The sequence below is a fragment of the Mixophyes fleayi genome, chromosome 1, assembly GCF_038048845.1.
Source record: "Mixophyes fleayi isolate aMixFle1 chromosome 1, aMixFle1.hap1, whole genome shotgun sequence".
Classification (NCBI taxonomy): domain Eukaryota; kingdom Metazoa; phylum Chordata; class Amphibia; order Anura; family Limnodynastidae; genus Mixophyes; species Mixophyes fleayi.
This window is the reverse complement of record NC_134402.1, coordinates 293,814,014-293,826,844: the sequence shown is the minus strand read 5'-3', so window position 1 is coordinate 293,826,844 and position 12,831 is coordinate 293,814,014. Positions and strand designations below refer to the sequence as shown.

At 38.7% G+C, this 12,831-nt stretch overlaps 1 protein-coding gene across 2 annotated transcripts in view; it reads left to right on the top strand.

Moving 5' to 3' along the window:
• FRMD3 (FERM domain containing 3) overlaps positions 1-12,831 on the top strand; it is a 197,760-nt gene that overhangs the window by 71,002 nt on the left and 113,927 nt on the right. For both annotated transcript variants that reach the window (XM_075211045.1, XM_075211044.1), the window contains exon 2: positions 11,812-11,916. In XM_075211045.1, coding sequence (XP_075067146.1) covers positions 11,812-11,916 — 105 coding nt within the window. The remainder of the gene's footprint in view (positions 1-11,811; positions 11,917-12,831) is intronic.

Sequence of the window (12,831 nt, the reverse complement as noted above, 5' to 3'; positions counted from 1 at the left end):
AATGTTTAATATCTCTGGGAGATCAGTAGAGCCCAAAAACTATAGTGTATCTGCCAAATGCTCTTTCAAGAGTAAGCTGGTAGGTGGCAACTTCAGGAGCAATGTTTCCATTCCAAAATTGTGGCTTTGTCATTTTCTGAACTCGAGCCATCTCTCATCACATACACAGGACATTAGCAGCTCTTTCAGCCCCTTCAACTGCTTTTAAGGGGTTACAGTGAGGAGTTGCTCTTCATCAAATGGGATTAGGAAACTCATTATCCAGTATTGACTACTTCCCTACCCACCACCAACCCATATTTCCATCCTGGGCAATCATGAGACAAGTTGACCCAAGACTACCCCTGAAAGGACAGCTGTCCACCATTTGGACAGTTTAAAAGATCCTGCGGTATATTGGATTCTACAATGTCCTATGTACTGACTTAGCCGCTTAGCTGGGTGCCGGGCAGTGTATTGGTGTACATTCCTTGCGTTTGTCTCGCAACTGCCTCAGGACCACTGTAAATACTGCAACTTGGCCAGGAAATGGCTTTACATAGCTGGGTCTGTATTAAGAACTGTCCATCTATATATTGGTTAAGGTTTAATCGTATAAGGTGGCTACTTAGTGTAAGTGGAAGTTTAGTGAGCACTTGGGGTTTGATTTAAAGTGTGATATTCGGTATTGGCTATGGGTTACATTTGATGTTCATCTTTTGTGAAAGATATGGTTGTATCCATCATCTCTCTTTAACTGGGGGATCCAGAAGCCCTAGATACCAGGACTTCCCTCTGGGTTCCTGTCCTAACATCCTAGTATCATCACAGCAGCTTATGCTTACTACACTTGTAATAGAAATTCTATTCAGTAAACATCTGAGATTAGATCAGGAACTTACTTTCAGTTTATGTTCTAACACTCTTCTTTTTGGTTATCTTCCTCATGATATATTAAAAGGATGTTCTTAACTTAAATTTATTAACTAGGCATTAAAATATTATAATATTTTATATATAACTCATCTCTCAATTATAGGTGGACCTGATATCAAAATTGTGAATGGATCCATATTTCTTATTTCTGGGTGGTCCAGCTAATGTGGTACACTGATTGGATATTATTGACTGATGTCAGGCTGATACAAAATTGTGGGTCAAGTACAAAGATATAATACTTGTCCATGTCTATATATGTTGGCTGAAGTTTCCAATCACTACATGCATACATTTTTCTTAGGACCGTATTTAATCAGTGAGAAGACAATACAGATTAGTGATAGCTAAATGAAGATGCTTTGTCGGTGGGATTTCTGTATGTGCTAGATTTGCTAGGAAAGTAGTTGTTGGAGGTTGACTTGCAGTTTCGAGATAAGGGGGGTATTGGTATAGGTATAATGTTTAAATACACATTATAGAAGATTGTTCTAGAGACTAATGATGAACATGCCAAAAAAGGTTTCTCAGTTGATGTCTTTAAATCAGGTTTCCATAATAGGTCTTTTTGCTAATCATTTTTCTCTAGCTGTCTTCTTGTCACGAACAAATACTTGCCGAGAGCAGAATTGGATTTGATAAATAATCAGATTGTGATCCTAAGCTCACTCCATAATTAGTTAAATGAGGTAACAAGAACAACAGCTTATTTCATTTCATACATTATAACATCACTTTGCAGATAAACATACAGTAGTTTTTTGTTGGATTTGCTATTCAATTGCTAGTCCATAACAAAGACATGAAGCTTTCTCATAATTTTACTCATGGTGGGTCATGCTGAGGGCAGATGGAGATGGCTGCACTTTAGATCAGAGCTGTGCCCTACCTCCCACATAATCATCTTCACACTAATATAAAACATCTAAAACTTGCGAAGGCAGCGGGAAATAATTGCACCGTGCCAGGGAATGTAACACCAAGGACAAGGTGGTTTACTAGATCTACTGAAATACCATCTCAGTTGAGGCCCTGGACTCAGTGAGTCTGAACATGGGGAACAACTGTGCTCGATCTACAACCAGCAGTGGAAGGATGCTCCGTTTAATGAAATGGTGATGGACAGTTATGGTTATTGTTTTAAGATTTCTACAGCAACTTGTTCATGGTTCGTCACCCGGCTGTCTCTCTTTGTTGCACCCATACTACACCACAGGTAGCTAGACAGTAACGCCAGTTGCCGGTGATTGCTTTATGATTTATACCGGGAGGTTGATAATGATGCTGCCTAACAAAGCTACCCACACTTCCCCCATCAATTGTTATTCTGCTACCCTCTGTATCATATGTTACCCACCCCTCTTAGATCGTAAGCTCAATTGGGCGGGGCCATCTATACCTACATTTTTATTTTATGTAATTTGTGTTATGATCTCAATGTACAGCACTCAATGTACAGTACTGCGTAATATATCAGCGCTTTATAAATAAAAAGATAATAATACTATCAGGACCAGTTTTGACTTTTACAGGTTATCAAGGCTTGTAATAAATATATGTAGCGTAAATGTGCATGATCTGTTCACTCACTGCTGAGAACCACAAACATACAGGGTTGCTGTCCGTATTTGAATGGCCAAGTTCTTTGTGATCTGCTCAAGAACTCCTCAAATATGTTTTATCTTTACTAGTGCTTTTTCAACTCATCTTTGTCTTCTGTATGTTTTTTTCTATATATTTTATACATGATATATAGCCAGTTTACCTCATTACATATTGGGCTGAAGATTGTATTGCTTTCTTTGCTGGAATTAATAATGATTAAGGGTTTTGTTTTTTAATTAATATATTTTATTTTAATATAAATATTTTAACACCAATGTTGGTTGATTTCAATATTAAAATGCTAATGAGAGATTAATTTAGCATTGACAATTTGCAGTTTGTCTCCAGGGAATTAATTTCAGTTGTAGTGATTTTGAATTATGGATATTGAATATTTGCTAGCTCTACATAGTGAATGTTCCCTTTTTTTTGTTTTTAATTATAGGGCATTGCTATAAGCCACTCCTAAACGAATCATTTCACTTAACAAACAACCTTATTATAATGCTGGCTACTGGAAATTAATATATTCCATGAGATTGTTTATCCTTAAATGCTCCTAAAATCAATGATGCATTTAAAGATTCTGATGAAAATACTGCGTTCAAAACATTTCTATTACAGAATAATTGAGTCAATCAGTACAGACACTAACCTGTAGAGCTAGGGTGCCTATTGAGAAGTTTGCTAGTGGTCATCAAAGATACTATGAAACCCAGTGAGCCTTTTGAAGACCATGGCTTGTGTATCAGGATCCATTAATTGTTTTTATAGATCTGTGTTGCATCACAGAAGTGTTTATTTTCCTTCCTCCAAGCAGGAAAGAAGTCGCTGCTGTTTGAATTCAATTGAGTACCAGATCAATAAAAAAATAAATTAGTCTGTGTCATTATCTTTGCATGCAGTGCAGTAATTCCGGTTATTATGCTGCTTGTGGAGCAGTCAGCAGTATGAAAAACTGCAATTTTAATGGGTAATGTATTTAACGAGCCTGCTGATCCATATCAAGATATTTACCACATCCAGTTTGAGGTTAATGGCTTGGTATACATAACATTTTAAAAGAAACATGTTTTAAATGGTTCAAAAATACTTACAATATAATTATATCCCTTTAAAAACATTTTCATATTTTAGACAATTAAATAATTTTGCTAATAAAAAATATTTTAATGGATTCATCCTCACGTGACTATACTTTCTGCTCTTCTACAAACAAAGCACGCTCAAGGATAGATATGATAATGAGGTGCAATTTCACATCAAATTTATTACTAGACACCGCAATACAGATCTACCCTTGGTCAGACCATTCACTAGTAATTGCTGTATTTAACTTAATTGAGGGTCCACAGAGAAGATCTTCGTGAAGATTAAATGGACCTCCTAAAATCCTGCAATTTCAAGCAGCAATTACTGAATCCATGTCTGATTATTTTTCTAACAATTTACAAATTGTTCTCAAAAACTTAATGGTGGTAAGCACACAAAGTCATTATTAGAGTAAGAATAATCAGTTACGTATGTCATTAGAATCAGGAACAAAAAAAACCACATAGAATATAACACATATGGACTGTTACAATTAGTTGTGAGGCTCCGTAATAACCTTTGTGGTTATGCTACCATGTGATGTTTTAGGTAATTATCTTGGCTCACTTTGCTTGCTCGACAACACAAGACGCTCAATCAATGTTACTTGGTTATACTAATCATCATCATTATCATCATTTATTTATATAGCGCCACTATAAAAAATAATAATGAAAAAATAAAAAATACTAGACATTTTTATGCCACCAGTTAAAAATAAAGGCATGAATGATACGACAGTTCAAAAAATGAAATACATTTATTTGTATGCTATTAATGTCTAGTAAACATAAAATATATTTTTACAGTTGCTCCTGATTTCAAACACATGTTACAGCATGCATATGACACTGTCATCACTAGTACTCATGAGTTAGACTAGCCCTGTAGCTGAAGCAAGAGATACAGCAGAAAAACAAGTAACTTTGAGATGCTCAGAGCTGGATTCGAACGTGGCTGCGTGCGCATGAGTTGCGCACACCCCAACTGTACATTGACTATGGCAAAACGCCCCTACCCCGCCAAGTTCACTCCCCGAAATCGTACACTGAAGTAAGGGTTCTTTGAGTTCGAAGACACAGTGGACAGGGCTGTGTTTACTGGCGTACATCCCGGTTCTGGGCATGTGCAGAGTAATTTTGCTTACAATAAGCTCAAAATTGACAGATACGTGTCTTGATGAATCTGGCCATGTGAGACTGTCGCCAGGTAAAGGCCTGTTGTGCCTTGTACTACTATGTATTTTTATTGCCTCCAGTGTGAAATTCCAGATACTTATTATGTTATTATTACAATGTTAGTACTATACGATAAGTTTTATAATGTGGGCTTTTTTTAATCCTCATGTATGTAGGTCAGTATATTAAAATATGCCATTTTTTTTAAACTTGTAGGGTAATCAATGTGAGAAATACATTTTGAGATTGTAAAGATAAATATAGTCTATTACTGGCCACAGAGGCAAATTAGCATTTGACTAATTAAGTGCAGACTTCAGCACACCCTTTAGGCTAGGTACACACTAAAGAATTTCTACAACAATTTTATTAACGACTGAAGGTCCGATCACTTAGGCGCTTCATGCGTACACACTAGACACGTTTTAAATGATTAACAAAAGACTGATTGGCCGGGCAGCAACTTTTAACAGCCGTATTGTCGTGTTAAAATATTTGGTTTTTGTACACACTGAAACGACATATATAGTCCCTGTAGCGATATCCCCAAGAAAATCTAAATAATGGGCCAAGCATTTTGTTCATTAAGAACCACTCAAAAACTCTTAAAAGGAGTACAACATAACATTCATTCTGTAACACATACGAGCTTGTTCATTCGTTCGCAACCGCACAGCAGCAAATTTTTTTACTACTATGAATACTGTTGAAGAACAGCAAGTAACTTCTCTTTTGCTACTCGCTATGGCAAGCATGTGCTATACACAGCAATATCGTAGACCGCTACTAATGCTTTACTGGTAGAAACACCTAATTACCAATTGAGTGATGTGCAGACATTGCACCACATGGGAGAGGTAAAGGCATCAGAAATTTACATACACACGCCCCCAAAGGAGTCACAGCTCGACGAACTATCAGCAGTTGCTCGTGGATCAATTGGAAACTTATACACACTATATGATCATAAGGTGATTGGAACGAGATTATTAAACCGTACGACCGGGGCCGGATTAACGTAATGGAGGCCCCTGGGCTAAGGGGGCCATTCCCCCGTGAGGCCCCCCCGTTATCAGACTGGCCCCCTGTTAGCTGACCGCCCCCCCCCCCCCCCCCGTTAGCTGACCGCCCCCCCAAGCGCTTACCTTCTCCTGTCACTGCAGTCCTCCTTCCGCGGCGCGCTGTAAGCTGCGTACTGAGGAGATCTCGTGACACTCTCGCGAGATTTCCTCAGTAAGGAGATTAATGAGCGCTGGAGAAGGAGGAATGCAGTGACAGAGCTCAGCATTGATCGGGCCGGGGGCGCCCCCGCCCCCATCCCGATCAGTAATTCTGCTGAGCTCTGTCAAAGGGCCCCTGGATGCCCGAGGCCCCTGGGCTGTAGCCCAGTTAGACCTCGGGTTAATCCGGCCCTGCGTACGACCAACCAAGTGAAATGACAATCAGCACTTTGGAGCAACTTTCCACCATCATGTATTTATACTTTTTACACCCTAAGCCAACATCCGAACGAACGGTCATATGTTGGCTGTTTGCACGATGATTGGACAAAAAAGCTCCCGTGTGTACCTAGCCTTACTAGTTGTGAAACAAACATTTGTTGTGTTTGGAAAGTTCCAAGCTGACACACATCAATTTGTTCATACAATCTCCTCTGTGCCAAGCAAAGTGATTTAAGACTTTTATACCGCAGTTCATAACACAGTATAAGTCCATGTTTACTGGAGAATTGTTGGAGCTTTTTAATTACCTGCAAAATCCGGTAAATACCGTAGCACAAAACAAACCAAAAATCCTGTTAATTCACTCACCATATGTCTGTACCATGCTTAAGGGATTTGCGAAATGATTTCAGCTGTACATTGTACCCGAGACATTAATCAGTCAGCAGATGAGATGGACTCCTATCTGCTGATCGGCTTTCACCATCCGCTGCTGAAGTTATGGCTTGTAAATCCATGTGCTTTCTTCCCTAACTGCTCTTGAAACCTCATGTTTCGGGAATAAATACCAACGCTCAAGTTCAGATGTAGAGTTAAATGTATTTTACACATGTGATTAAGAAGAAAGTATATGGTAAGACCAGGTGCTAATATAATCACATCTTCTTTAATGTAAAAAAAGATAAAGGTGACTGCGCTTCCTGAGACAGCGTGTATGGCGGCAGCTGGATTATGGGATGGGAGGAGGGGGGTTCCAACCCTCCTAGGTGAGACAGAATGCAAGAAATTCCCAGGGCACCTCATAGTGGGGTTCTAAATGGTTTAATAAGACAGATTTTGCAATTATCTTGGGACTCTGTTTACACCCAGCATTCCGTGACACCTACTGTCTACCATGTTGTGATATGTTTATTGGCAGATATGGTATGCTGATTTATGAGGCTTTACACTTTGTCAGTTTTATTAAACCATTTAGGACTCCACTATCAAGCGCCTTGGGAATTTCTTGCATTGCATCTTCTGTAATACATGTAAATTATTGTAGCTCTGGTTTAAACCATTAATTTAATTAAGTGATCTTGACATATCCTGTTTAGTATAGATGGAAAAGATTTTTATTATAACCGTCCTATCCTCTCCAATGCTACAATAATAGGAGACATTTTTCTATGTCAACCACTCGAAAGTTTGCTGAATGTCTCATTTCACAAATATGTAAAATGCTGCAGCAGTAGAGAGGAGTTTTATAGGAAATGAAAAAGGAGACATAACAAATTATTACAGTAAAGAATCCTGTAAAAAATAACTCGTGTAGTTCATTTGTATGCAGTATTGTGCTAAAATGGTGACAGTATTATTGTGAGAGTTTTTTAATAGTTTATCAACTCTCTATAGAAGTCACTGCAACAGGCAATGTGTTTAGGATATCCCTACAGCCAGAGAAACATAATTATATATCCAATTTAAAGACAGCAGTTTTGATCTCTGTGCAAGATATGGGAGACTGGCTTCTTCTCTCTCTCCCTAACAGAGCACATATTAATTGGTGAAAGGATGACTTGCTCGGTGGATGGGGTACGTTAGGAGTACTTTAAGAACTTTTAGCGAACTCTGGTGTGCATTCCAAAATAATAAGCCTAGTCTGCACTTGCACTAGTGCTCTGTAATTGCAATGCATGCAATCACAGTGCACTATTCTATGCTACACTACATGGCCAAAAGTATGTGGACACCCAAACATTACATGCATCTGTGCTTGGTGAACGTATAATTCCAAAACAATGGCCATCAATATGGAGTGGGATTCCCCCTTTACTGCTATAACAGCCTCCACTTATCTGAGAATTCGTTCTACTAAATTTTGGAACATGGCTACGTGGATTCGCATCCACTTAGCCACAAGAGCATTAGTGAGGTTGGGCACTGATGATAAGCGATAAGCTCTGGCTCACTGACGGCATTTCAGTTCATCCCAAAGATGTTTGGTCAAGGTCAAAGCTCTATGCAGGCTAGTCAAGTTCTTCCACACCATACTTGGGAAACCGTTTTTGATAGACCTCACTGCACATGGGCATTGTCATGCTGAAACAGGAGAGGGTCTTCTCCAATCTGTTGCCACAAAATTGGAAGCACACAATTCTCAATAAGCATTAAGATTTCCAGTCATTGAAACTAAGGGGCCCAGGTGAAACCATAAAAAACAGCCGCAGACCATTATTTCTCCTCCACCTTTACAGTATGCATTTGGCTAAGAAACATTTTTCTGGCTTCCGCCAAACTCAGATTCCTCCGTCAGATAGTGGAGAGTGATAATTCACTCATGGGAACGCATTTCTATTGCTCCAGCGTCCAATGGCGGTGTGCTTTATAAAACTTCTGTTGGTGCTTGACGTTGCGCATGGAATTGCGCATCTGAGGCTTCTGATTAACAATTCTTGGGCTGATGTTGCTTCCAGAGACAGTTTGCAGCTCTGTAGTGAGTGTTGCAACCGAGGACAGATGATTTTTATGTGATACGCACTTCAGCACTCGGTGGTCCCATTCTGTGAGCTTGTGTGGCCTACCGCTGCATAGCGGAGCTATTGTTGCTCCTAGACATTTCCACTTTACAATATCAGCAAATACATTTGACATGGGCAGCTCTAGCAGGGTAGAATTTGACATGCTACTTGATGGAAAGGTGGCATCCTATGACAATGTCGCATTGAAAGTCACTGAGCTCTTCAGTAGGACCCATTCTACTGCTAATGTTTGACTATGGAGATTACAGTATTATACGTAAGGTCTAATTTAGATTCAGGAGCACACCCAGGCAAAGTGTGCACATTTTCACCTAGATAAACCATGCTGCAAATGCAATTTCTTTTTTATGCAGCCTGCATTTGCATGTAGCAGATAAATGGCAGTTTTATTTTAATACTGCAATGTGGAGTTGAGCTAGGATGCATCCCCCCTTTCCCAATTCTCACTCTGTTCACACACTTGATCCCCAAGAGCAGCATGGTTTGCCACAGTGCAAAATTATACCTTTTCTTTGTAAGTACTCCTATCTCTAAATGAGGGCCTTAATGTTTAATACATGTATGTAATATGTAAAACTGCTTATCCAAAAAGTGATCTTCACCTGTTGCCTTCATATAAAAATGTTCTTATACTATCGGTTTCTATCTTTTAATTTTTAGCTGATATGAGCTAAGTATAATGTAATGGTGGATCCCTTGGCCTACATCATATTATCAGCATGTAGATTATTGAGATCCTTAATGTATTACAAAATGAACTTTACCCACAGTTTCTATGATCTAATCTAGCTCTTGTCTGACACATCGTGTGAAATTGCCCAATGGTTACTTCCCTCTAAACTAGGCTGCCAGTCCTGAAAAGAGATGATCGAAAATTTTTAACTCATTTGAAATTTGGTCAAATTTCACTGGTTCTATTATCAGGAACATGTTTATTATGGTGGGAGTGATTATTCAGTCAGCGAAAAAGCCCACAACACTTACACTGACCTAAAAAATTTCATAATTAAAGCCGAGCAGGATTAATCTAGACATAGCATATAAGTAACATCCAACATTCTCCACACCTAAACTTGCCATCAGCTGTAAATTCCGATGGTCTAAAATGTTTGCTGGGCAATGGACGTCACTTACACTTGCCAGACTGAAATTGCCGGTTTTAAAGCAGCAATGCCCGTACCCGCCGCCTAGATTATAAAATACCAGCTCACTGAACCTTTGCCAGTTATAGTGTTCGGTTCCCGATTGCTGACCTGCTCCTGTGTACTGTGCTGATTCCTCAATTGATTTTCTGTGTATGATATTTGGCTTTTTTCCTGGACTGTGTTTTATTGCTGGTGGCCCTGACCTTTTGTTTGTGACTCTGGATATCCTTGCTTACTGCTGGCCCTGACCCTTGCCTGAACCTTACCTCACTGCCTGCTTCTGTCCTTGGATCCCGGCTTGTTCCTGACCACGGTTATCTCCTGTCATCACCTCCTATACCACGCTGTAGTGATATTCATAAGCTTGCACTAGACTGAGTTTAATTCCTGGGGGCATCTGAGTACCTGTGAGCGCTACGAGCTCTACCTGAAAGGCGGCTGCTTTAGTTGAAGACTTCTATACCCTGTTCTTCAAGCTCATGATAATCAGCCGTTAGCCCTAACAGTATTTAAACATTTTTAAATACTATGGTGTTTGAAGTTCAACTTTTAGTGTTCACATTCGAGGTTTGCTGTTAAAATGTATCAATTTAAGGCTGAATGCGTTCGATCCACATGCGCAAATTGTCTTGAACATGGTCGAGCCTATTGAACATGGTTAAATTCAGTATTTTATTTTGGAAGAAAAATTTGGTAACAGGGAACGTTAAATATTTGAATTGTATTTTAATAAGAAATTATACATTTTACACGTAATTCACTTTGACTTTAAACAAATATAAATTTTGGATTGTGGTTTTATTTATTATAAAACTGATATGTCACTAACAAAGAAAGATTGAAAAAAATCATTTGGCATTTGTCCCTGCAGATGTGCCAACACCACAAAGGGTAAGAAGCACTGTGTTAAGAGGTAAACCTTGCATATGAGAGTCCCAAACATACACTTCTCGCCTATCTCTTTTAAGTCATTATTATAATAATGAAATAAACATTTTCTGCCATACAATTTGCAATGTAATACAGGGAGGTTTTGGACTGGGAAAATACTAGCGTTTGAGTAAAAGGCTTTTATTTAAAATTCCTATTTCCTGTATCCTGTCACTCTTTCTCTGAGTGCCATGAACACCCTAAAGCAGACAGGAACATGGGAAAGTACGTTTAGCATTGATATATCTCACAATGGCAGGAGTGCAAAAATTTTACCACCTCCTAAGATTTTCACAAGGCAGCAAATAATCTCTATTTTAGTTAGACCTTTCTCCTCTATAACTTCATAATTTCTCTTCTTGCTTATAGAACTGCTACTTAGTGTGCCCTATTCACCATAACGAGAAAAATTGTGGAACTCCCACTGAATTAAATACTCCAGACATGAATCAGGAGCAAATTGACATTGAGAAAACAATGAAAATTATGTGTAATACAAAGCTTCCAATTCTCCCTCTTTTAGACTCTAATGCCCCTGAGAGTCTTACTTTCCAAACTGTCCCTCTTTTGGGAATATAGTTCTATACTTATATTTTTGTGTTTTACTACTTTGTGGTGTTGTAGTACTATATATAGTATTTTATTCAGAATTAATTCATTTGAACTGTAAGGAGATATGGAAATGTGTTTAATAAATTAATATATATTTTTTTACTGCTGTAGTAAAATTAACACATTGGAAAATACTATTGCTAATAAGTATTTGAGCTTTTGAAAGTCTGTTTGTATTTGCTGGGCATCCTTACACTATTATTCTCCTCCCTACTTGAGAACAGTTGTAGTCATTTATGGAATTGTGTGTATGCGTTTCATAAAAAGGAAACTTGAATGAGAAATGGAAAGGCTTTTACCGTTCTACAATGTTGTGCTGCTAATGACCAAATTATGTTCCTATAACTAATACACACCTTTTCTCTTCCAGAAAGAGACCAAAGGCCAATTCCTCCTTGATCATATCTGCAATCACTACAGCTTGATGGAAAAGGACTACTTTGGGATCCGCTTTGTTGACCCAGATAAGCAACGAGTATGTACATTAAATTACATGATATTTACATAGATTTAATAGGTTAGTATAACCTTCAAAACATTTTCCAAGCCCTTCCATCATCGTCATGTCACTAGCCTTTCAACCCACTCTAGACTTACCGGACTGGAATGCCTGATCCTTTTCCAGTGTTAAGAACAGAGTGCGGATGGGGACTGTTACATTCAATTGAACACTCTGGGGTAGATTTATCAAACATTCCATGATACGTCCAATACATAAAACACGTACCTGGGAGATGCCCAAACCTTGAATGGGACGCTACTGCAGAGCACGAGTTTGGCACACCCATACTGTACGGCGACGAAATGGCCACACCCATTGCGTTCGAAGATGTATTGGATGTTCTTGTGCTTATTAGTGTGTAGTCTGTTTCTGGGCATGCTCAGTGCGATTTAATACAAAATATGCCATGGTTTGAAATTTACATTTCTTAATGAATCAGGCCCTTTGTCTCTTAGACACTGTACAGTTAATCATTATGATACATCATTCAGAGCCTTTTCCAATGAAGACTTTCACCTAAACAATGCATAAAACCAAACAAATAATACTAAAAGGCAGGGGTGTAATGTTACAGCAGAGGAAACATTGCTTCAACCAGTGCCGGAACTACTGTCATTGAAGGGGGTGCAGGTGCGTAATGACAGGTCACCCCATTGCTCTCAGCGAACGGGGGCCCTTAAAGGTGTAGTAGTATCGCTGGGCCATTCCCAAAATTTTGCTATGGCTTTATCTCATGTAGTAGCTGCTTGGGTTAGACATAAAAGGCCCCCTTTGATTTTGTTTTTTAAATATGCACAAATCCGGACTCCCTAAGCAAAAAAAAAAAGGCACTTGTTGTATTTGCTTTAGAATATAAGAAACATTAAACTTTTCAATTACCTAGATTAA